The sequence below is a fragment of the Astatotilapia calliptera genome, chromosome 13 (genome assembly GCF_964374335.1).
Source record: "Astatotilapia calliptera chromosome 13, fAstCal68.1, whole genome shotgun sequence".
Lineage (NCBI taxonomy): Eukaryota > Metazoa > Chordata > Actinopteri > Cichliformes > Cichlidae > Astatotilapia > Astatotilapia calliptera.
In genome coordinates this window covers 26,576,218-26,601,925 of record NC_137434.1, presented here as the reverse complement: position 1 = coordinate 26,601,925, position 25,708 = coordinate 26,576,218, and the positions used below count along the sequence as shown (strand labels likewise).

The 25,708-nt window shown below is 38.5% G+C and overlaps 2 protein-coding genes and 1 long non-coding RNA gene across 4 annotated transcripts; 2 read left to right on the top strand and 1 right to left on the bottom strand.

Moving 5' to 3' along the window:
• Positions 1 to 4,038: 4,038 nt before the first annotated feature.
• LOC113035309 (uncharacterized) lies at positions 4,039 to 5,415 on the top strand. The gene is made up of 4 exons (XR_003274335.2): positions 4,039 to 4,181; positions 4,272 to 4,359; positions 4,445 to 4,522; positions 5,240 to 5,415. It is a non-coding gene; the product is annotated as an uncharacterized LOC113035309 (long non-coding RNA).
• Positions 5,416 to 6,020: 605 nt separating this feature from the next.
• On the top strand, positions 6,021 to 13,164 carry LOC113035265 (transmembrane protein 41A-B-like). Its single transcript, XM_026190718.2, has 6 exons — positions 6,021 to 6,260; positions 6,354 to 6,549; positions 10,083 to 10,233; positions 10,355 to 10,516; positions 10,710 to 10,848; positions 10,939 to 13,164. The coding sequence occupies exons 2-6, from the start codon at positions 6,410 to 6,412 to the stop codon at positions 11,172 to 11,174; spliced, it is 828 nt and encodes a 275-aa protein (XP_026046503.1). The 5' UTR covers positions 6,021 to 6,260; positions 6,354 to 6,409; the 3' UTR covers positions 11,175 to 13,164.
• Positions 13,165 to 13,640: 476 nt separating this feature from the next.
• On the bottom strand, positions 13,641 to 24,640 carry gpr155b (G protein-coupled receptor 155b). 2 transcript variants are annotated; one of them, XM_026190752.2, is made up of 20 exons: positions 24,518 to 24,640; positions 23,861 to 24,069; positions 23,603 to 23,750; positions 23,386 to 23,515; positions 22,413 to 22,591; positions 22,084 to 22,236; positions 21,914 to 21,981; positions 21,402 to 21,573; positions 21,008 to 21,163; positions 20,722 to 20,805; positions 20,465 to 20,588; positions 20,257 to 20,341; positions 19,975 to 20,062; positions 19,483 to 19,708; positions 19,260 to 19,337; positions 18,840 to 18,994; positions 18,385 to 18,480; positions 18,219 to 18,283; positions 17,986 to 18,123; positions 13,641 to 17,292 (listed from the first exon to the last, which is right to left on the bottom strand). In XM_026190752.2, the coding sequence occupies exons 2-20, from the start codon at positions 24,016 to 24,018 to the stop codon at positions 16,782 to 16,784; spliced, it is 2,814 nt and encodes a 937-aa protein (XP_026046537.2). In that variant the 5' UTR covers positions 24,019 to 24,069; positions 24,518 to 24,640; the 3' UTR covers positions 13,641 to 16,781. The 2 variants fall into 2 exon arrangements, with proteins under 2 accessions (XP_026046537.2, XP_026046538.1); XM_026190753.2 differs by having other exon boundaries at positions 17,089 to 17,350.
• Positions 24,641 to 25,708: the final 1,068 nt, after the last annotated feature.

Below are 25,708 nucleotides of genomic sequence, written 5' to 3'. Positions count from 1 at the left end.
AATCCAGATACAAATGTTTTCGATGTTTCACCATTTATGCATCATTTCCTAATCAGAAACAAAGCAATAGATATGAGCTAAAATGCATCAGCTGTACATAAATTGAGTTGAGCAAAGGGGAAGTAAAGCCAGTCGGAAGCATCTGTAGTGAACAATTTTGCCAATTAATAATTAGTCAGCATTAAAACGGTAAATAAGTTAATAACGGAGAGATAATGTTGTTATTTTAATATATATCTGCAGCCATTCTTTCAAATGGACCATGCAATCATTACACACTCCATTCTGTTAATGAGATGTGGGGAAACATCAGGGCAATTAGTTTCCAAAGAAATCTAAATTGTTCATTATTTATTTTGTGTTTGAGTTTGAAACATAATAAGTTGGGAAATTCTTTAAAGTACAACAAACATGGTACAGTTACCATGACATAGACATGTTCAGAGGGGGATTTTTACAATGTGGGTGTTATCTCTGAACAGCCCGGTTGGATAAAAGCAGAACAAATCACAAACTTTTCTAACTTAACCAAAACGGAACAAAAACCCAGACAGCCACTGTTGGTGCACAAAATATGAATATACCTGCATTATGGTCACCAGGCAACCTGATCTATCACCTCAGGTGTCTGTGTACATATGTTATATAATTTACTATATGTGTCACAAATACACAAAATGTTTGAATGAAGTGTTTAGAGTTAAAATTGGGGCTATCCTGGAGACACTAAGACCTGTAGACAACATCATCATTCACCAGTTATTGAAGCAGGAAGCCACTAAAGGCTGAGCTTTAATAACATTTTTTTTCAATGTTAGTTTAATTTGAGAAATTGACAATTTTTTTTAAATTATCTTTACGTGTGACATAGTGTTTTAGTTAAAGATGTGCCTATTAGCCCCCAGACTGTTAGCTTGAACATTGTAGCCATAATTATCTCAAGGCAACCAATCTGCTGCTTTGAGCTAAATCTCTGGTGATGTACTGATTTTGTGATGTAGGTAAAAGCATGCTATTGTAACTGAATCCCTGTTAAATGCCTTGTGATGACAGATTTTACTAAAGGATACCATTTTCTTGACTGTTTCAAGCTGTTCTTAAGGGTTCTAGTTAATCACTGGTTGTCTTTTGGCTCAAATTAGCACCTGGAAACGAGCCACTCACAACATTTACTTCATTACGTTAGAATCTCAGTACTGCTTTTAAGATTTTAAGCATTCAGTCAAGAGTAATTTTCTCTGATGGATTACCATATGTTGTAATAAAACGTTTTTGTCTGCCATTTCAAAGTTTCTGCACTATTCATGTTTACTTATTTTCCTCTCTTTCATTTTTCTGACTTCTATATACTATAGAAAAAGTATAGAGTAAAATCATTTGTAAAAATAATATGAAATAAAAATGATGGGTTTTATGAGAAGATGTATAAGCCACATAACAAACGTGATAGAATCACCCAGGCTAGCAAAGATTCAGACAGGCACATTTAAACCAATTATGTATTTTGACCATATTCTCCTGAGAACCGAGGAAAAAAGTATCTTCCTGTTGAACTTTTTTGTGATTTCCTGTCTCTTCGGAACTGAAAGAGACCACCCAAACACATGAGATATCATCAGAAAGACCAGGAAATTCCACAATTAGGCACATCAGGACTTAGTAGGGTAGCTCCAATAAGTCAAAAGTTATAAAGACCAAAATGACAAATGACCATGAATGAATATGCTGGGTCTCGGAAGAATATTTAAAAATCAGACATTATGATAAGCCAGTTTTACATTTATCCACTAGGGGGCGCTGCAGAACAAAATAGTCTACACAGAATGGTGAGAACATTTATCTAACTACAGCAGTGTTTCCCGACCTTTTGGAGCCACGGCACTTATTTTACATTAGAAAACAGCACACCACCAAACAAAAATGTCACAAAAAGCATATTATATTTTTTTCCCGTGCATTAGGTATAGCGGAATTGGCTTGGTTTGTCCCCAGTATACCTTTTTTGCTTTCTTCTGATCGCTACTCATGCTAGGGCCTTCATCTGGGTCAGAATTTTCTCCAGGACCCAGGTCAGATTGACTACTTTTAAAAAAAAAAAAAATTTTTTTATCTATTGCTATTACGCGTCTCACAGCATGACTATTACGCAATTGCTTCTTTGTCTTTGTTTCACTGGCAGTTGGCAAACCATTTAATTAGAGCAGGAAGAGAAGGTAATTATCCTGCCCGTTACTCATGCCGATTGCTTAGAGTACTAATCAGGTGGAACGGTTGGGAAACACTGAACTACACAACGTTCTGTATCAGAGGAGGAATGTGTCACACCTTTATAAGATTAAACAAAAGGTAAAATGGAAAGATCATTAAATTTGTCTGATTTAATGCAGTTAATAGGAACTGTGTGAATTCTTTCTTAGTTAAAGTGTCTCAGTCTTTAACTTAATTGTTCAGCTAGGATTGCATTACTTTGCAGGTGCATTCTCTGTAAGTAAATACAATTTTGATGGTTTACATGTGTAACCAATCATAATCTAAATAAATTGTTTTTTGAGCAAACACTAGCAAGGCCCACATTAGAGGCTCTACAATGTTGAAATATTGCATCAGTGTGACATTTGCAAATTCAAACTTGTGATTAGATTTATCCATTTTTTTCTAAACAGATTTTTAAAAGTTGGCTAATTATGGGTTATTTTAACCTGACATTTTCCTCGGTGTGGCTGTTGTGATTCTGTGGATTTTGTGTTATTATTTTCCGTGTTTTTGGTAGATGTTTAAGTTCCCTGAGCATTTCCCTATCTGCTCCTCTCTCTGTCACATCTTTTTGTGTTAAGTGTTAGTCTTCATGTTCTTTCATACATGTTAAGTGTTAGTACCCATTGTATTTTTTCCTATTTTACAGTGAAGATTTGTTTCTCTCATGCCCTGTGTAGTGTTGCTCTCATCTGCCTGATTGTCCTTGCCAGTCCTTACTCTGCTGTTGGACATTCCCTAATCAGCCTTTATACTTTTTCACAGCATCTACTCCATTTCCCGTGTTTGTTCCCTGTGCTCAGCATACTGTTAGCCTCACTCATTGTGGTTATTGGATTATTGTTTCTTTACTTTCTGGACTTTTCTCTGCTATTTTAGACTTTCTCTTATAAACCATATTAAAGGCTCACTTTTTGCTGAAGTCGACCTCTTGTGTTCTGCATTTGAATCCTCAGCCTTACACTCCACACACCTTGACATCTTCTAACTTCATACTATTCTCTTCTACATTTTGTTTTTGTCTGGTATGTTATTCTGCAAAAACAATAGCAGTTACAAAAGTGATAATAATAGTATTGACAATAAGATATTTGGAGAGGTTAGCTGAAGAGTCACAGGGAGATTTTCTGAGTTTGTATTGACTTTTTTACAGAACTGCGGAGGAGGGGAGTCTCATTTTACTCTAAGAAAAACAAGCTCTTTGACAAAACAAAATCTTTGATAAATATGAAGTTACTCTGTTTCTAAATTGCAGTCATCTGGGGAAATGAAAAACAACATGCAAATGGCACACTTTTTCTATTTCTTTTTTTTTTTTAGAGCTACATAGTTACACTGCTGAAAAATATGCAGTCATGATGTATCTGTTCATCTACTGTTTACAAGTTGCAACATAGAATACTAGGAATTACAGAAGGAGTCGTTTATACGGAGCCCTTTTGGTGGATCTCATTGTAACAAAAACACAGGTTTTCGTGATTACTTTAAAAAGGGTTTGACTTTTTGTAACATTAAAACAGAGTGACTGTAGATGAATAGTTTCAACTCCTATTTGCCTTGCTTATACGTGCAAATTTAAATTGAAGCTTAGTTTCAAGTCTTTTATTTCACAATCATTGTTTTTATTTAGCGTCAGTATGTTTGCTTTGAGTGCTCTTTATTGCTAACCCAGTCAAATACCTCATATCAGTGTGAGCAGTTTAGTTCAGTTCGCCAAGCTCTGTGCTTTTGAATACAGGGAACATGTGATTTATTTTTAGAACACTTTATTTCCCAAAACTGACCTGGGTAGATTTTTAAGATGCTTCTGACATGTGCACACCTAGCTTAAGTCCTGCTGGACTGGTTTATAAGTCAGTCTGAGACACTGTAAACAGCAGTTATAACTTTAAAGACCCATTGAGAGGCTACTGCTCGTGAATAAAAAGGTAAGATGAGCTATTATTAAAAATCTGTTTTTCTCCCCTTAATGTGGAATTGAAGCCAAAGGACTACACTAAACCTCATTTCTCCTGTAGAAAATGAAAGCTCATATTGTGCTCCTGATCCTTGTTCTTGTGGTCGGACTTACAGTGATGCCTGCTTATCCCAATGAGGACTCTAAAGGTAAGACCTGTGTGTATGACTTAGAGAATACTCAAACAGCCCTTACTAAACACTAAGTTTGTTTATGATGGTTTCAATCTTACAGTCATTCCAGATTACATAGCCCTACACGAGCTAGAGAGAGATGGAACTTTGAAGCCATTTATACCAGAAAACGCAGGAGGTATGTTTTTTTTTTTTTTCCTTGCGCAGGAGGTATGTTGACTAAGAATAGTTTTGTGTTTGCTCACATTTGTGTGTGTGTGTGTGTGTGTGTGTGTGTGTGTGTGTGTGTGTGTGTGTGTGTGTGTGTGTGTGTGTGTGTGTGTGTGTGTGTGTGTGTGTGTACCATGTTTAGATATCTTTGTAAGGACCAAAAATTGGAATGCTACTATACTTGTGGGGACCAACAGCCCTTATGGGGACAAAATGCCCAGCCCCACGAGTTTGGAGACATGTTTAAGGCTCAAAATGTGGTTTAGTGTCAGGGTTACAGTTAGGCTATGGTTAGGTTTAGGCTAAGGGTTAGAGTTAGCCATTCACTTGTGATGGTTATGGTAAGTGGCTAGGGAAAACATAAAGTCAAGTAGATGTCCTCACTAAGATATGAAAAGAAGTGTGTTTGTGTTTAAAGTCTTTACCACTATGGCCATGAAGTTGCCATAAAAAACTGTACATGCAGTACCTCAGGGTTGCACTCAGCACAATTTTGAAAGTACTGACAGGTGTGCTGTACATAAACTTACCAGAAATGTATTTACTTAGACCTCGAACAACTATGAAACCAGAAAGTTGTAGAGTTCAGGATAACAGACTAAACCTTTCTCAGAGTATATGTTGGTTGTACTTGGTGTGGAAGTAGTGTTTGTGACTTAATGATCTTTTGTTTTTTTTATTGCAGGGAAACCTGATGATCCATGACAGAAAAGAGAGGTTTTCAAAAGCTTCTTATAAATGTGGCTCCCACCCAAGGCATGCTGAATAAACAAACATGGCAATCATACAAATAATGCTAATGTAAATATTTTGTGTTATATTATATACAGAAAAATAATAAAGTTCAACTTGGATTTAAAAGGATAATCTGATATCTTTAATTCCTAATTTACAATGCTCTAATTTAGATTATTATAAGAATACATTTTCTTATATGGTAAATAATTAGTAAAATAAAAGGTACGTTACTTTGTTTTTGATCTTTACCTCAGAGAACTCACATGTATGCTATGGAAAACAAATGAAGAACTTTAACCTTAATTAGGTTGATCCAACCTTCCTGCAGTATTGCTACCTTTTATAATATATAAAATGCATAGGACCTTGCAGAAGAATATAAATCCACTAAACAGAGACTTGCAAGAACAAAACTTTTGCATTGTAAAGATGAAAAAAAGGTATATTATATATATATATATATATATATATATATATATATATATATATATATATATATATATATATATATATATATATATATATGCTTTAAAATGTTGCCAGTGTGACTGCTTTAAGTGTCTTTATTGTATTTATATATGTATGAATAACAACTATTATTATTATTACTGTTATAACCTAGCGTTTAAATCTGAATGACACACAGTTAGGATCCTGCTCTATAAATACTACCATTGCACAATATCAGATCGTATCATCTTACTCTGAACTCATCGTGGACTTTAGCGCCCCCTGGTGGCTGGTCGCATAAGTGCAACTGTAGATATATACCGACCATTAACTCATCCTGATTATTACGACCTGTTGGGATGAATTTTTGGTGTTATTTTAAATAAGACGTGTTGGGGGAGAAACTGTGGGCACAAAGCTTCTTTTCCATCAGTCTAAAGAAAGTTTGCCCGGCTGCCATGTGATCCGTGTGCCGAACACCGGCCAGAATGTCAGCCGTCACCGTAGCCTGGTTCTCGGTAAGCGACACCCACTTTTTTCGCTGCCGTCCAACTGAACCGCAGCACGTCGACTTTATCTCATCGGCGGTTTTCCCCTTTGCTTAAATTCAGCCCGAGTTGTCAGCGGAGTTTTATCCGGTGATCACGGAGTTTCTGTAGGGAGCAACATGCGCTCCTTAACGGGACTGGCTGCAGTTGTCGGGGCGGCAAGTGTCTACCTCTACCTGCTGTCCACGCATCTTCCCCCGGGACCCAAGCAGCTCCAGCCTGGCTCCCAGGGGGAGCACGAGGAGGTCCAGGAGTACAGGTAAGGAAACTTTACATACTTTACATGCAGAATTCAAGTTTGGGCAAAAATATTACTTTCAGTTATTAGAGCCACTTGGTGTTACTGATGGATATGCAGGTAAGTCAATTATCATAGCAGTATTACATTAACCTGTTCCTTATTATCAGTATTATTGGGTGTCTTTGACAAAGCTGGTACTTATGGTACTCCATTCTTTAAAATCTATCTGCCTATAATCTGAATTTGGACTGCAGGCATTTTTCACCAAAGCACGGTGCTAATACTCTTCATAAGCAGAAAATCTTGGTTGAGAGAAGGTTGTGGGTTGTGGCTTTAGTGCAGAGAAATCTTTTTCTTTTTTTACTTACACGCTTTTATCTGAGACATTTTTAGTCAGGAGGAAAGTGAAATAAAATAATTCCTGGATACATTTGTTTTATGACACCCCTAAAGTCTGTCTTAAAATTCCTTGGGGATTCCCTGGCCTCCCCCCATCTTGGAAACCAAAGCAGTAGTGACATATAACCTTCCCATCGTTGAATTAGTTGGAACATGATGTGAACTCATCTAAAGATATGAAGGTCTAAAATTATATATGCCTTAAATAAAGGATATTTGTTTTTAAAGTATCACATCTACAATAAGTATCACATTAATAATTTATTATTATTATTGTTATTGTTGCACTAAAATATTATCTGCTTGATATTTACATCATGTCTCCTCAAGTACATACTGGACCCAAGCTATACTGGACCGATTAACTCACTTCTAAGTGTTTATGTGTGTGTGTATTAGTGTTTTGAAGTGATTTATTTTCTATATGTGTGTCTCAGTGTGTGTGTCTCAGTGTGTGTGTGTGTGTGTGTGTGTGTGTGTGTGTGTGTGTGTGTGTGTGTGTGTGTGTGAGAGAGAGCGAGAGAGAGAGAGTTATGAAACTGATATGTTGTAATGTGCCAGACGGTCAAGTGTGAGGTTGTCTAGAGATGATAGAATAACGCAGACCAATGCACTCTGAAGCCAAGAGTAGGATCCTTGAGTGTGTATGTGTGTGTGTTGGAGAGAGAAAGGGTGCACTCCCAGTAAAATGATATTACCCATATTTTGTTACTTATAAAGTAAAAGCATAGCGTGAGTGGATCTGGTGAGGTGACGTTTTCAATAAAAATTTCTATTTTTATTTACGGATGAGAAGTAGTGTTGTCTGATGAGAAGTAAAAAAGAGCCGCCAGGTGCTAAAAAATAAACCTTAGACTCAAACGTTAGAACAGGCTTTTCCCCGCAGCACGCCGTGTAATAAATACTCACAAAGAAAACGGTGGCCGTTACAACTTATGTCTAAAAATGTATAGTTTCATGCCTCTGTTAAAACACTCGACTCCAGCTACATGACGCGCAGCAGGAAACACTTCCCGCAAGTCGAGCTGCACAAGATTCACAGAATTTACAGAAAATGTTAAATTTTTGTGATTTATATCATTATCGGGACGATAGAATTCTTATATCGGGATATGAGATTTTGGTCATATCGCACAGCCTCTGCAATGTTATATCTACTCCACTACTCTACATACACAGAGAATGCTCCATAAAGACATTAGTGAGGATGTGCAGCTAAACAAACTATCACCCCATCAACATCAGTACATAATTTTTTCCCCATTTTGTTTAGCTCCAGTATACAGCAGTGGATTTTGAAAGTCCAGACGCACTTACTTTTTTGTGTTGTAAAGTATCATTTTAACTTCAGGGTCATCCACTGCAGGTACGATACATGGAAGATGGAGATGTGATCAGATGCTTGCACAGGAAGGTTATGCCATTCCTTACAAAATCTTAGTTGCTTTCTTCTGAGTCTGTAACTTTAATCTTAGAATTTCTGAGTTATTGTTTTTATTACAAATGACTTTAATCTGAACAAACTGAGCATCACAATGGGGTAGAAAGGTGGTTTAAGTGACTTTGACATGGTTGGTATGGTTGCTGGTGCCAGATGGGCTGATATAGGTATTTCAAAAACTGCCGATCCACTGGGGTTTTTCCACCTGACCACCCTCACAAGAGATAATATCCAGTGACAGCTCTCTAGATGAAAATGTCCTGTTGCGGTCAGGCGAGAATGAACAGACTGCATTGAGCTGATAGGTAAGCAAGTAACTACTCATTACAACCAAGGTATGCAGAATAGCATCTCTGAATGAACAAAACATCAAACTTTAAAGTACATGGGCTACAGCAGCAGAAGACCACACCGGGTGGCACTGCTCTCAGCTAAGAACAAGAAACGGAGGATAGACTTCACATAAGCTCACCAAAAGTGACTCGAAAAACACTGAAGAAAATGTTAACTGGTCTGATAAATCTCAATTTCTGCTGTGGTCCGAATTTGGAGTGATCAACATGAAAGCGTGGATCCATCCTTCCTTGTATCAGAGGTTCAGGCTGAATAATGAGAATAAGTGAGAACCTGTAACCAAATTTATCACTGAAAGAAACAAGAAATTAATTAATAGTTATATATCAGCCCCAGTCACATCTTCTAATGCTGGAGATTACAGTCAGCCTAATACAGTCCGGCTTCATATTAATATCAAGCTAGTGGAAAGCTATATATGAATGTTGTGTGTGTGCGCAGATACAGAGTGTTTTGCATAAGGTTGTGTATTAGCAAAATTTAAAAGTGCCCATGATGACACTTGTAGCTGCTTGAATACAGTACATACACTCATGCAGTTTCATGTATCTGAACCCTCATGCATCATCAACTTGTGGACCAATGACAGAACAGAATATTCGTCCACTGACCAGTGGGAACAAGGAACACTGAATGCCAGAGCAGCTGGCAGAGGAAGCCGGCATCTTGAGTTTCAACTGGGGGGATTTTATTGTGTGTGCATGTGAGCTTTGAGAAGTGTCTTCCTACCCTCTGCGCAAGTCTACAGGCAGCAACACTATTTCTGTCCTTCAATCAGATATATCCTGTTACCCTCTGATTCGCTTTGGTGCACACATGCGCACAGATAGACACACTTCTCTTACACTTTGTGTGTGTGTGTGTTTTTTTTTTTTTATCAAATTTAAAAAATACTATATATACAACTCAAAAAAACAATTGCATCATAGTCATGCTGACATTTTTGCCTATGGGTGCTGTAGTTCAACCACTGAACCAATGCAGTAGAAGTAAATGGGGTTTAATTTCAGGCTCTCATATAAAATCCAGATTACTTATATACTGCCATGTACGTGCTGTCTGTCACTGTATTTTTCCATTTATTTTTAATTACCACAAAGCAGAAAATAAGATGATGAAGGTGATTTAAAACGTATCAGATCATTTATTGTTCACGGTACTCAGGTAGCGAAGTAGCATCACATGTGAGCAGACAATGGTAAAAATCAATACCAATTTATTTTTTTAATCATTTTGAAAAAATAAAGGTAGTCAAACCAAAAAAAAGCTCACAACTTGTTAGAATAGTACATACTCTGTTTTTGCCTTTTATACTGTATTTCCATGCACACAGCATTCTTGTGTTTGTTCCATCTAGGCTAAAGTTCCCATCTGACCTGGTCGAGCTACGGGAGCTCGCAGAGATGCTCAAGTTTTACAAAAGACAACACTACGCCTATGTTCTGTTGCTCTTCTGTAGCGCATACCTGTACAAACAGTCTTTTGCCATACCTGGCTCCTCCTTTCTGGTGAGACACACAGTAATGCAAACCAATGATCCGAACCAATCCTGTGTCTTGTTGATTTCCGATAAATATCTTATTCCTACGTGCAAATTTCTTTTAAACAGAGACTGCTTTTCTTCCTCAGAACATGTTAGCTGGTGCAATATTCGGGCCCTGGGAGGGTCTGGTATTGGCCTGCATGCTCGCCACCACAGGCTCCACGTTCTGCTTCCTGCTATCTGCAGCATTTGGAAAGCAGTATGTGGTGTACCTCTTCCCTGAGAAGGTGGCCCTGCTGCAGAGGAAGGTAGGCATGTTTTAAATCCCCTTCTCACCTATTCTCTCACTTTATACTACGCAGCAAATCATTTATTCAGTGAAGGACAAACCAATTACAGTTTCCTCTCTATGTCTTTTTTATCATTTGCTGTCTAGGTTTTAATTTTCTCACATTTCCTTTTATCTTCTTCTCTCCTCACCCATTCTCCTCCCTCCGTCAGGTGGAGGAAAACCGCAGCAGTTTGTTCTTTTTCCTCCTTTTCCTTCGTTTCTTCCCTATGACTCCTAACTGGTTCCTTAACATCACCTGTCCTGTTCTCAACATCCCTATGCATATTTTCTTTTTCTCCGTGTTCATAGGTGAGACCATAGTTTCAAACATGAAACATGCAGACTAAAAAACCTACAAAACAAGTACTGATCAGTCAGCCACCACTCTCTCGCTTTCAGGTTTGATCCCCTACAACTTCATATGTGTTCGCACCGGAGCCATCCTCTCAGAGATCTCCTCACTGGATGACATATTCTCCTGGGGGACGCTGGCTCAGCTCCTCGCCATCGCCCTCGTGGCCCTCTTACCCGGAGCACTGATTAAACACTACAGCAAAGGTCGCCTCACAGTGGATGGCATGGATAGCAACGGAATCAGTGAGACTGATATCAAGCAGGAACGGAAGAGGCGATGACGGAGTGTGAGGTAAAAGAAGACCTAAATGTAACTTAATGTGAGAAGAAGTGAGGTGAGGAAAAACTGACCGCTGGTTGGCATGTGACCTTTTGGTGACTCCAGATTTCTGTAAGGTCACGCCAGAGAGTTATCATACCTACAGTACGATCTGTTCTGAACTTGGCTTCTGATCATGTTACACCAAGTTTTAATACTGAAGGTTCCCTAAAGGTTTGGGGTAAGTTTTCTGAGATGGGGCTGGAAATGTCTTGGGCTCCTTTGTTACAGCAATACAGAGGCAATTAAATGCCCTAAAACAATAAAGGTATTGTTTAAATACATACGCTGTAATGATCTGCACCTATTGTCTTAATTAAACAGGACAGGACTGGCATTTTTATAAGGCTAAGCAGTCCAAAATCTAGAAATGTTCAGATTATTAATCAGATATTATGAAGAAAAGCTGCACATTAGAGCATGTGAGAAGGTAAAACAATCTATTTACAAAATATTTTACCTTAAAAATAGTTGCAGGTTTTTATTTTTTCGACAGTGCCTTGTTTCATGTCATTTTCTTTAACCCTGCGTAATGACCCTGAGAAACTTTTTGAACTTCCCCATCTACAGATCCCAATCTAAATCCTAAAACAAACAAAACATAATTGAAACGGACCGTGCAGTCTCAGTAGTTCTTATGGATATGGCTTTTATGATGATTATGAGTATGTTTGTCATACTGTGAGTTTCATTTCTGGGCAAACTGAAGGGTGTCTGATATACAACATTTTGGTGTTCTTTCAAAAATATAATCAAATTTAGTGCCTTAAAATGACTTTTTTTCCCCCTAAGTTTCCATTGGCTGCTATTCAGGGTTTGTCTCTCTGATCTGGATCTGTCATGGTGGAAAATACACACAAAATATGTAAGGTAGATTTAGACTGAAAGTCCTACGTAACTATTTTTCTAATAACTTTAACATATTACATGGACACTGGACTGGATCTCTTTACAGATATTAGTTTAACAATGTTCTTTATTTTATTCATAAAGAAGAGAGCAGCTAGACTAACATTTCTCTTACATATGTTTATTTAGTAACTAATTTGGTAGTCATTGCTGTTAAAGAAGCTTCATGGAGAAAATATATTTGGACTTTAAAATGTTTTGTACCTGTATTTCCTGAAGCATTTACACATGTGTCTTAATGAAGCTGTTTTTCACTGACATGAGAGGTGTGAGGTTTCATGGTGGTTTCAACAAAGATAATTTAGAGCAACATGCTCTAAATGTTGCAGAAATGTGGAGCTTTTCTGGACTCATTTACAGTAATGAACTAGCTTGTTTTTTGTTGTTGTTGTTTTTTAAGAGAGACATTATAATCACTTGTAGAAAAACACTTAAATCACTCAATTCATTCAGTGAAGAGTTAAAATCAGCTTTCCAGCCTTTTATTGTGTCATTTTTAAATATTTAAACTACAGACATGAGAAAATCGTATAATGTGCTCCTATTAACACGTGTGGTGTTGCACTTTACATTTGACTGGAATTGTTCTTTATTTATTAAGTCAATGTTTGAGAGAAGAAAGTCTTTAGAAAGGAGTCTTAAAATCTAGCTTTTTATTTATATCATGAAAGAAAACACACAAAAACAAATGTTAGGTGCAACAGAGGGGCAACAAATAACCTTAACTGAGAAAATGACAAACCTTACTTACAGAAATCTGAATTGTCTGGTGTGTATTTTAGAGGCATTTCATGATCAACCTCATTTCAGGATAATTGTTTGAGTATATGTATATGTACTGTTTTTTGATATTCAACAATATACTACAGTTTAGGATTTAGAGTATCACATTTTATAATGTAGCCTCCCAGTGTGTGAACTTTTCCTGCTTTCCCTGATTTGTGAATGTGAAAAACACCCAAAGTGCCTAACTTATTTTTATCTGTAATTTTGTCAAAGCTACATGATATAAATAAATAAATTCAAGTTTGTTTGTTTTTTTATCAGCAGCGTGAAATTACACATTTATGGGGGGCTGGGGAGTTGCTAAGTATGCTGCCTTTATTTTTAAAGGGCTTTTTGTGTGGGTGGAAGAGGATTTTTATTTTCCTCTTGTTTGATCAAAAATCTTTTCTTCCCCCCTCCATCATGTTTTAGCCATAGACAGCAGAAATGATGGATTTAGCTTACAAATCTGAAAAGTGAAGCCAATGTTTTTGACTTAAACCTTCTATTTAATGCCCATCATGGGGCAAACAAGATTTTCAGTACTGTGGGAGCCTATGGGAAGTGGCCTAGTGATGAAATTACAGGCTCATCTACACGCTTCAAAATGGGACATCATGGTGGAGTTATCCATCATTTTATATTCTATGGTTGTATGTAATGTAATAAAAATCTAAAATGTTTTTTACTTTGTTTTACTTGTGAATTTCCAATTAGAATCAATAATCGAGTTTAGTGATGAAGTAAAAACGAATTTAGATGCAAACATTTTTTATTTATGCCTTCTGTTACAGTCACTGACCCCGACTAACTTAAAGCAACACACTAAAAACATCCACTGTTACACTGAACCTGCTGACCGACATTAAAATGTCTTACTTTATCTCAGTGCTTTGCAACACGCGCATACACACTCAGACATTTTTGTTCATGCAAACACAAAGACACACACACACACCTTCATGTTAACTGAGGCAGGCACTCTTTAAAAAAAGGTGAATCACATTTTTCTCAAACATCATAAACACAAGGACCTGATGTTGATTGCATGAACCAGTATGGTGTTTGTTGGCAGAGGATCAAAAGATGGAAATATATGCATGGGGACCAAATACATTAGTAGGTCAACAAAAAAAAAAAAAAAAAAAAAAAATCACAGCAAACATTAGTTTGACATTAACATGATCTGTGTCCCTGACATTTTTTAAACATGCATATATTTCCATCCACCTTTTATAACTTCGCCAACACACTGTAAACTTCATAGTAGCAATAGTGTAAAACAGCAACAACGTAACAGGTATTTACGAAAGTGCAACCACACAGTTTTGTAACTCTGCCCACTTAAAAAGTAATAATAATAAAATTGCATCCAACAACCATTTAATTTTTTTTTTTTTAAATTCGGCTCAAGCCTGCTTTAATGTCACCTGAGGATGACACTCCTTGAACATCCCAGTTTGACCACTTTCAATTGCACATCTTCGATTTCCAAACGCAAAGGAAACACACTAGGTCTGGAGCACTACTGGGATTGTATTCACTATTCACAGAGAAGTCAAGTCTAGGGTAGCACAAGGTCTACGGTGACCATCAGGGCCGCAATTTCCAGGGGGGGATAGGGGGGTATGACCCCCCCAATAATTAGACATTAATTAGGGGCAGTCATGCAGATCCTTACATTTATACTTGGTAGCCGCACCCCTAATGGTCATTTACAGCATCCAATACAACTTTCCTAATTTACCATATATGGATACACATAGCTGATGTGTGTGTGTGTGACACAAATGCTCAGGCCCCTATAAAACAGGATGTGTGGAGGTATGCCGTACCCTCTCTGCACCTCGGGAAGAAGGGTAACAAACTTCTTCTCTCTTTCCTGTTTCTGTTCCATACATTCCTAGCATCTCCCAACTGTGGCTTCCTATTTCCTTTTATGACAGGCAGACCCCCACTTTTACATTACAGTTACAAATTACACACACACACTCAGGCTTATAGCTAAACCAGCCTAAAACACGCACACACATTCACAAATCCTTTCTTATTCCTCTGATTTACAGCTGGACCCTATCATCTAAACAAACTTCATCACATTTTATTCTAATCGTTTTCTTGTGCTCACAACACCCGGCCTGCTGACGACATGCAGGGGCATCTGGATTTATAACACAAATTTCTAGTGTCGCCACTGACTAGAAATGGGGGTAATACATTAGATGTTGGCTAGTCTACAGTGGGATTCAGCACTCCTATTGGACCAGAGCGTAGAGTGTCTACGTTCACCGTAGACTCCGGGCCAATGAAAAGACGTAACCGTCTACAGTGACCGCAGACTTTGCTACCGTAGACTCGACACATTTTGAACAGGATCTTTTTAAATGGACAGAGTAGTAGAACTTTCTTACAGATGTAAACAGTTTAGCAGTGGTTTGTAAAGAAAGATAAGCCATTTGAAACAAAAACAGGACTGTATCTGTGACAACGTGAGCCCTCTGGCTTTACCTGTCTTTCATTCAAATGGACAGATTTGTCATTCCAATAACTACTGTACGTGCTTTTGTCTTCTGTTGTGTAGGTTGGGCTCAAAGGCAAAGAACATGAGAGGAATTTTGGCTGAATTCTCAAATTAAGCCCGTATGAGGTGGTGCTCCACCATGGATGAGTGAATTCAAAATCAGTCCTGAACAAATATTTAAAACTAAACAGCTGCAACACAATTACAGTTGCAAAGAAAACAAACTTCCTCTGCAGCATCACCAAGAGACAGCTATCCAGTGAGTTGCATAATTTAAAAAAAAAAAAAAAGAAAAAAAAAAGGGAAGAATGTATTTATTCAGTTAGTGCAAACAGCTCATTGCTGAGGAGAAGTCCATACTGCTGAGTCATGCAAGCAGTCAGCATAGACTGGAGCTTTTAAAAAAGACACAGCGTGCAAAATGATAACTGAACTAACAGGCAGATTCTGGACGCTTTGATATCCCCTGAAAGAAAATATGACATTGTTCTTTGATAGAAATGTCACAGGCTGTCACTGAGTAGTTTACTGACGGCTTTTCTGGTCTTCTCACCACGTGCATGCTTATCTTAAATATTATTTATTCAAGCATGGTCATTTAAGTTAATTTCTTTGAAAAATATATCCAGAAAGCAATCAAGGAAATAAAACTTTTACCTGCTACAATTGGGACTGATTCTGTACTGTTTACATCTCAGAGTGATTCCAGTGAGAAAACTGAGAGCAAAATAATCGATGAAAATAAAATAGAAGAATATAATAGCCATAATAAAATTCCAAAGGGCTCTTTCCACAACCAAAAGGAGGCAAGTAACAGTCGGAAGTGATCGTTTCGCCTTTTTAACTTTTTAACCCCAACCATCAATTTCCTTGTTTAAGTTCCTTCTAATACAGGGGTGGGGAATCCAGACCTCAGGGGACGATGTCCTGCAGCTTTTAGATCTCACCCTGGGTCAACATACCTGAATCAAATTATTAGTTCCTTATCAGGCCTCTGGAGAACTTCAAGACATGTTGAAGAGGTAATTTAGCCATTTGAGTCAGCTGTGTTGGATCAAGGACACATCTGAAACCTGCAGGACACCGGCCCTTGAGGTCTGGAGTTCCCCACCCCTGTTCTAAAGCAACTGCAAGCGCAACCTCTCTCCCGATTAGCTAATAAGTTGATATTCAACTGGGAACCACCCTGAATATACAAGGACAAATAACCCAATTCTGGTGGGCAAATGAGTGTCTCATATGATCCAGATTCAACCTTAAGTGGCCTTTGAAGCAGCTGCACCATAAGGCACTTCTGCTTTGGCACTCAGCTATGGTGGCCGTCGCTTGGTATGCCGAAAGCTTTGTTCATCACTTTCATCATCTTGATCCCTCCTACTCTTCCTCCCGTCTTGGCTGCGTGAAGTGATAAAGAAAGTTGGGTTCATCCTTGAAGCTGTGCTGACCTGTCAACACTCCTCCCCGCTGAAGACGGGCACCATACAGCTGTGCCTCGGCTCGTCCAGCGCTGAGGCCTCGTTCCACCAGCCAATCTACTAAGTCACTGCCTCGGAACACATTTTCAAGATGGGACTGGGGATACTGATGAAACTGGGGAGGGCTTGAAGCATTACCATGCTGAGAATTGGTGGGTTCGTGGTCAAGGGAGGTTCCTGGTGCATCAGGGTTGGAAATATGCGCTTGCAATTCATTCTCGGGCTCTAGGTGGGGTTGACTCGGAAGCAAACACTGGCTGCTGGATTTATCTGGATTGTGGTTTCGGTTAAGAATCTGTGAGTGATCGTTTAGCTGACCCTGATCACTAGAATTTGTGTTTAGGTAAAGGGGTTCATGGGCTGAGGAATGTCTCAGAACTTCATTTTCATCCTCCAGTCCTCCTCCAAACCTGTTAGTATCAGAGGAAGGATTCACCTGTCGAAGTGTTCACACTCTCCCCTGAGCCACTATGATGATGATGGTGATGGTGAAGAAAAGAAGAGGGAATGGGCAGGCAAAAGAAAGGAAGGGTACATGAAAGGAATAAAAGAGAAAGCAAAGGAAGGATTATAAGGCATAAAGAAGGTATAGAGATAATATAAATTATTTTGTGTTAGAACGATAGCACCCAGGACTTGTAAAAAAAAAAAAAGTTTTAGTTTTGTAGTAGGGTGACTAAATTTGATCTTCAGTATTTTAAAACAGGCACGGCAGAGTATAAAATTAAAATGGTTAGACTTGATTTTAAGAAAAATAACATTCTTATGTAGAGGGAAACCCAGAAACTGATGCAACATGCAAAGAGGATTCAGAGACAAACTGGAAAATCAGAAGTAATTATTTGGACATGCTCAGAATTGAACAAGAACACAATTTAAAAAAAAAAGAGAGAGAGAGAATTCAAACTCAAAAACGGAGATCTCTAATAATTTTTTTCCCGTGTTTACTTCAAAAATATTTTGCTTAGAGGGAATAAATTCTATAAGCAGATGATGTGAGGGGTGATTTAAAAACAAATCATATACACAAACTGTACTATGTAACACACACAAATGTCCTTAAAGAAAACCCCACACAAATACATGTAAACAAGTACTCATACCTGCGTGTGTGTACTATGTCTTGTACACACTGGTCTTTGTGGTAGCGGACAAACTGAGTACAGGTGAGCCTGACCTCCTCTGGTACACCCGAGGGACTCAAATCATCAATGTCCCTGCCCTGCCACAGGCTAAGCAATCTAAAGAAAATGCAGACAAAAAAAACTTGTTCTAGTATTGTTTTATTTATTTGATCACAAATTAATTTAGAAACCACAATGAAGTCTCAGATCACCTCTTCTTAAAAGGCAAGATGATTAGGTGTCTGTCCAGACCAAAAATCCCAAAGGACAAAAAGCCCTGGGGGAAAAAAGAAAACAAAATGTAGTAGATACAACTGAACATAGTATTTTTTTTACTCGCAACACTTCATATATACAATAAGCTGATGTATGAGATACCTGTCCATAGTTAGCCACAGCACAGAAGAACTGTAGTTCAAGGTAGAGCCTTCCTGGATCTTTGTTGAACAACCACCACAGACAGCTGGACAGGTTCTTCATTTAGGCAGAAACATTCACCAATCAGGCACCAGGACATTGTTATGGCATGCATTACAACTTTCCATTTTTACAAACAGGTAATCCAACGTAGCATAAGGTTACTAATTATTAACAGCTTTTATATTAATCCAGATGTTTATATCATAAACAAGATAGATAAGTAGATAAAGACAACACTACAAAGGATTTATTATATTTAAAGGTCTCATTCATCTAACTGATAACACTGTTTGAAGGCAATTTTCATACACTTGTAATGTCCATATAAATGGTGATTTAAATGTGGATGACAACAGCATCAGTCCATTCACACATTTTCTCACACATAATCATAAAGAGTGTTTCATCCTTACTGCTAGCAGGCTGACAATGAGCAGCAGACAGAGCAGAACATGTCTCACAGTCTGTTTATCGTCTGTGGTTTGAAGCCCGGGTGGTGGAAGATTCAGCGGCTGCTCAGAGGAGGAAGTACTTTGCTGATGCCCATCACACAGCGCCCCAATGTGGCCTAGAGAGGAAGAGAATTCCAAGTAAAGATGACAAAGCCAACTTTATGGTTGTAAACCATCTTTATTGGATTATACAGACTACTGTTGGCTATACACTTGGTTTAGTTATAAAAATGCATAATAATCAACCACAGAAGACAAACATTTAAATTTGTGTCATTTACTTATTGTTAGAATTAAAATAACAGAATTCATAATAAAACTAATGAAATGTCACAATTTACTCTGAACGGTGAATGGTGAGGTGAAATGTATGTTTATTACCTGTGCTGTTCGTGTGGTCCCTCTGTGTACTGGCTATCATATCAGGTATGGGCTGGAGAGGAGAGAAACCGTGGAGGTCTGCACAGCAACAGAACAGAATGAATGAACATATTTACTGCACATCATCTGGTTACAAACTCAATGACAACAGATAACAGAGATTCAGACTCAGATTATGTTTAAGTTAGAATAAACTAAAGACAAAGTGAAAGAATGGAGTTACCCGAGTTGATACCACAGGCAGGTGAATTTGACATCTGTGTCTGCTCTTGCTGTTGGTGTGAATCCTCCAGGCCACCAGGGACCCTCACCTCATCATTGATACCCGTTACAGTAGCTCTGCTCAGGGCTTGGTAGCCGCTCTGCTCCCAGTCTCCCTGGCTGAGACCCATCAAAGATATTGCACCGAGAACCAGGCTGACCGCAAGAATTACTGCAGTGCTGATTATCTGGAGGAGAATTGATGAGATTATGAATTAAACTTCCCAAACAAACCTTGTTCTAGAATTCCTGAAGTGTGCTTTTTATAAATATTACTTTAATTTGGTAAAAGAATTTCAGTGCGTTTTCTCCACATACCGCATTAAACCTGAACTTAAAATAAAAAGTCTTGAGCTGAAAAAAAAAAGGAAAAAGACTGGACAAAAATAAACAAAGAGTTCAGAACGACTCTTTAGAAAGTGTAATGTAGAGTTACAGCAGGTATTGTTCCAACCTGGGCTCTGCCATAGAAGAAGGCAGAGTCTATCGTATCACTCCTCTCTCCTGATATGAGAAGACCACCAACCATTAGGAAAGGAACCCTGTGCGTGGAGAAAGGTTGAATAATTTTGTTATTACTTAGACTTTAGATCATATTCTCTGATATGATCTTCTTTTCTTGTCTCCACAAAGAAAAAGAAAGTCACATTTCAATCAGTAAAAGTTTTAAAATGTTTCATTCTCTTATTCTATTGTCAATTAAAATATCCTTATTCATTTCTCTGTGGTGGCCTACCCCCAACCCAAAATCATGAATACTCCTGGTCGGAGTCTCAGCAGATCATCTCTGTTAGTCAGAGCCAGACAGAGAGGGATTAAACCTGAAAAAGAGAACAAAACATTCAAATACAATCACCAACATCTACCAGCTAAACACAAATCATTTGACTTTTGGGGTATTTCATTCATAAAACAGGTGTAACCACTTACAGGTATTCACTTACCTGTCCAAATGTATGTACTGTAAAGAGACCCATAGAGCAAAGTGAAGGTGAGAATTTTGCCGAGCAGGTTGTCCTCTTGTTTCACCAAGAAATTCCACAGGATCATACTGACACACACTAGGAACTATAGAGAAAAGTACAGAGTTTAAGGTACAACATGTACCTATACAAGGTTCTCAATTAACATTTCATGAATGAATCAATTGAATTAAACACTGAAATCTCATTTTAAAAAATGTTTTCGAAATAAGACTGACCTGGGCCAGGAATAGATTTAGCGCAAATAGGTGAGGGAGTTTGTTAAATTTCCTGCTGAGCAGCATCACCGCTATGGTCCACACCTGAATGAAGATAATCATACTCGATCATTTGATATGTCTATATTTGGAAAATCAATCATGACACCAGCTATCATCCACAACTTCCTGTGCTTAAGCTCTAGGTGTTGTTAAAGCATTTCTGTGCTTCTTCTTTATCATTTTGAAATTCTTCCCTGTCCCACTGATCCAACCAGAGCACTGGGGTGAATTCAAAGGCACTTACCAGAGCTATAAGGCTGACAATGCTGATGTTGAAGCTTACATTTTCAAGCTCTGTAACCAAGGGGGTTGGGTCCATTAAAGGGATTGTTAATAGCCAGGCGGACACATACATGATTGGTGCCGACAAGAATGTACTGATTACCATCCCTGACGTTACCTAAAAAAACCCAAACAAACAGGATTTGGGGGTGAGAGAATGTAAAAACCAAGTTTAAAATACCTGGCTAAGTGTCGACCATGTGGGTTTCCATGCCATCATTACCAGTAGCATGAAAGATGGAACATTTTAGTCACAAGGGAGTCCTCTTCTCTTTGTGTTTCAACAACAACAACAAAAAGTAATATTCCTTTCATACAGCTTTTTAAAGTATGATTGTTACATTAAGAGAACATACCACTTCTAACTCCATGTTATAGTGTCCAGCATAGATGGCCACACTGGGGGCTGTTGGGAAAACTCCATATAAGAAAGCAAAGTTGGACAAACTTGTGTGATTGGCACTCGTGCTGTTCACTCCAGTGTCCAGAATATCCACCATGTCTTTACAGACCAGCGGCATTATCAAGCTGAAAGGATGACATTGAGAGAGACAGACAAAAATATACTCATGGAGCTGTGTAATCAACCAAAAACCAAACTGACTATTAAAAACACTTCTGTACTTCATATTTTGTTCATTTTCTTTAAGAGTTCTTGGTGAAGCTTAAAGGCTTGTTGCCATTTTAGAAAGATGCATTTCCGTATTTTTGAAGACAGAGTGTATCTTGCATTACATATTATATACAAAATAATGGCAACTAACACAAAAATATGTACCATGCAAAATATGGTCAAATACAAAAACCCACTAGCTCAGGCCACCTTAAACCAATTACGCTCACACTATTCCATTCAGGCTTCACTTACAGTTTGGCTGTGATGAGCAATATCAAGGCAACTCCAGTGTCTCTGGTTAATTTTCTAAGCTGACCAACCTGCCAAATAAGACGGCAGCTGATGATATCCTTCATGGTAAGTAAAACAGGTTATCCTTAGGAGAAGAAAAAAAGATAGACAAACACAAGAGTGCAACTCACCATAGTGAGGCCAAGGTAAAACAACGCTGCCCCTCCAAAAGAGTTTGCGAGACCATCTATAAACTCTGACAACACAGCAGGGATCTGCTGGCCCAGCGCAAAGTGAGAGATGATTCCCACTATCACCATGAACACTATTGGGTTCTTCAACACCTAGAGTGAAAAAAATAATAAAAATTAAAACTCGAAGACCTAAAATTGGTGCAAAAGGTCAAAGTGGGAAACAGCTACAAATGTACAAATTGGGTCCTTAAAGTTTGCAAATAAAGTAAACCTTAGGATATACAGGTGTATTAATGCACTTGTCAAAACACCTGCATGCTTAGTACCTGTAAGACAACAACTCCCAGGATGCCAAGACTACTGTGCTGTGGATGGCTGGCCTGTCTCCACCTCTGCACCTCACAAAGAGCAAAGCCGATGGGATTGAGGAGCATGAGGGATACAGGAGCAACCAGGTATATGTACTGGAGGTATTCTGGATATGTACTTCGATACAAAGCATCAACTAGAAAAGTGAAGACAGAGAGGCAATGAAATATATACACACTCTCTATGTCTTAATTAGATAAGATTAAGATAGACTTTATTGCCATTGGCACAAAGCAGTACAGCTGCTGGTGGATTTATCAGTCTTTCTCACAAAATTATCTTCTTAAAGATCAAGATCCATTTTGACAGCTTTTTGGCTTTCCGTATGTTAAGAAGAGGAATTATTCTCCTGTCTATAGCAAGTTATATCGTTTGCCAGTCCCCTGTACCATGACTCCTCTTCTATAATGCAGCTGAGGATGGCTGTGCCATAACCATATCTACATACTTTATGGTGATCTTTTCTGAGTAGAGGCACAGTCAAAGGTTTACAATCATAGGTGCTGAAGTGGCATCCTTGGGAGGCTCCTGTGTTGACTGAAAGCTTGGCAGAGCTGTTTTGTACCGTCACCAACGGTGATCTGTGAGCAAGGAAGTCTAGGATGGAGATGCCCTGAGACCCTATATGTGTGCTACCTGAAGTTTGATATCAACGTTGAAAGGTCATTATGGTTTTCCAGTAGGGTGTTGTCCTGGATCCCTGACCAGTGTGTATTCCGTTGTTTATGGGTAGTTAAAACTTTGATTCCCTGCCACATATCTCAGCAGCAGCACTTAAATTATTGGGAATATGCTTCCTTGGCAGCCTTGATAGCACTTTGTAGCTCATATCGAACCTGTTTATACTCTGTGTTATTCCCTGACATGAGAGGACTTTCTCCACTGCTAACCCTGAATGAAGAGCAAACAGTAATGTTTTGTTGCACTTACCTATAGGATATCCAAGGGCGAAGTCATTACTCTGAGTAGCAAAGATGGCATACAGACCAGCCTTGCTGTATCTGTTGTCTGGACTGGCTACCATCAGTGTCAGCACACATACCAGCACAAAGACTGTCACCTACACAGGACAGAAGCGTGATGATCAGGTTTTTGTTTTCTATAAATCTTCAGCATAATGCAAACTTACAAGTGGTTAGACACAAACCTTAGCAACCAAGACACTCCACAGAAATGCCCATATGACATTTCTGAAGTCCAACAGCACCATGTTTTTAAAAAGCAGCGCTGGAAGAGCAAACTTGGATACGAAGTTCCCCAAACCTTTAGCCTGGCTCTCTGTGATGATGTCACCCCTGGGTGGGGGGGGGGATAAATACACATTTACACTAGGCACTTACTACATTTCCCAGCCAATATTTTGGGAAAACTGGGCAAAAACATGGTCTAATTCTCAATCACCTACCTGCCTGCTATATAGCCACACAGTATGATGCCAAAGCACTCCAGGAGTGCTGGGAAGAGCTTGTCTATGGACATGTGAGGTCCTGCAGCAGGCCCTGTCAGAGTGCTATGGGAGATGTTCTTCCCATGGATTAACACATAGCTGTTGGTTGTCTCCATTGTGATGTGGGACAGGGTGATCAGAGAGGTCAGGTGAGGAATATCAGCACACTAAGGGAGGACGCCGAGAGGAAACTATCAGAGGTTGGAGCGATTCAAAAACAGGCAACATAGAAATATAACAGCGGGTAAACTAAGACTAAGAGCAAATTGCAACGTCACGTCTATAGAATTTAAAAAGGGCTTTAGACAAATATGTAAATGAAAGGTTAGCGACTGGTTGAGTCTCAGGGTTACCAGCATCTCTATTTGCGCATCCGCGTCACTATAAGCGATGTTAGCACGGTGCCTTTTTTTTAAATGCAATATCCGGAAATATTTAAAGTCTACCAACGCTGATACAAAATATGCTATTTTCCAAACAAGCACCGTTTCTACTGCCTACCGCAGGTTAGCGCTAGCATAATTAAATGCTAAAAACGAATACGGGGGCGCGGTAACTTTACATCTGACTGAGTGTGCTGTTTAAAATACTTTGTTTCACAGCGACACCTCCTACCTCTCTATTTTAGACGAACATCGTTGTGCAGAAAAGCTCGCTGTGCAATTCCGTGTTATTGTCATTTGGATACAATCTGACAGCTGCTGAGATGTGGCAACGCCCTGAAAAATGACTGACAGATGATTCAGCCAATGAGAGCCGAGGTATGTTGGCACACAACTGTGATTGGGTTTTCAAAAAGTTTGGCGTGTCGCAGCGTCATGTGCGCTGGATTTATTGAATTTAGGGAAAGTGTGCAAAAAAATTGCAGGTATTTTTGTCGTTTATCAGCTATAAATGTTTGTTGCACGTTTTCTGTGGAAAAAAAGAAATAGTGCCTCAAATAATGATTGTAAGTTCCAGAGGTGATGATTTTATAAACATACCTTTACGGTTTAAGCAATTACTGAATAAATCCTTCACTTGATGATACTGAGCAAATGTGAGGAGGTATGACTGAGCCTGCGCAAGGAAAACTGTTGGATTTCAAGTCCATCAATAAGACTTGAACTGGTATGTAGTCACAGAAGTGATATACTTATTAAAGTAACGTGAAGAAGACTGTATGTAACTGAAATGATGGGAAACAATAAATCAGTTCAGAGGAAGGAGGGGTAAAAATAAGGGGAAGACGATGGGGAGATGAAAATCCATCCAGTTTACATCAGGGGTGTGGATTCAATATCACTAAAGGAAGTGACAGTCATGTTAAGGGGCAGACACAGTTTACTGACATAATTTCATCTAACTAAAAATGATTACATAATGAAATTTGAAAACTGAAAGAAAAAAAATGGATGATCTTATACTTGCAAAACAGTTCTTATATTTTAGTTTTGTAATGTGGGCTTTTTAAACTCTAATTCAGCAGGGTGGGTTTCTTAACATTACATTGTGATTTGAGTGATACACCACATCAAGCAGGGATAAATTATGCCAAAGGAGCAAAATGTCTGAGACGACTCCCAAGTTCTGCAGCTCAAGAAAAGATTGAGATCGAGCCTGCACTTGCAGTAACACAATGTGAAATAATAAACAGTCATACTGCTGGGTAATGAAAGTTGCACATACTATAATTCTGCCTAATTATGTTACAGAAGACACAAACAAAACAAAACAACAATAAAACAGACAATGCCTTCTTTGATCTCACTCAGAAGAATGTATTTGCTGATTTTATTGCACAGATATGTAAAAGATGCATATTTT

Bases quoted from the DNA above. Each gene is read 5' to 3' on its own strand.
- gpr155b (XM_026190752.2), bottom strand. From the start codon at position 24,018: ATGGAGACAACCAACAGCTATGTGTTAATCCATGGGAAGAACATCTCC. The intron at 22,237-22,412 runs GTACTAAGCATG...TTTTCACTCTAG, and splicing joins TGGGAGTTGTTGTCTTACAG to GTGTTGAAGAACCCAATAGT. The intron at 18,124-18,218 runs GTGATCTGAGAC...CATTTTCTTTAG, and splicing joins ATCTTGCCTTTTAAGAAGAG to ATTGCTTAGCCTGTGGCAGG.
- LOC113035265 (XM_026190718.2), top strand. From the start codon at position 6,410: ATGCGCTCCTTAACGGGACTGGCTGCAGTTGTCGGGGCGGCAAGTGTC. The intron at 10,234-10,354 runs GTGAGACACACA...TTTCTTCCTCAG, and splicing joins TACCTGGCTCCTCCTTTCTG to AACATGTTAGCTGGTGCAAT. The intron at 10,517-10,709 runs GTAGGCATGTTT...TCCCTCCGTCAG, and splicing joins TGGCCCTGCTGCAGAGGAAG to GTGGAGGAAAACCGCAGCAG.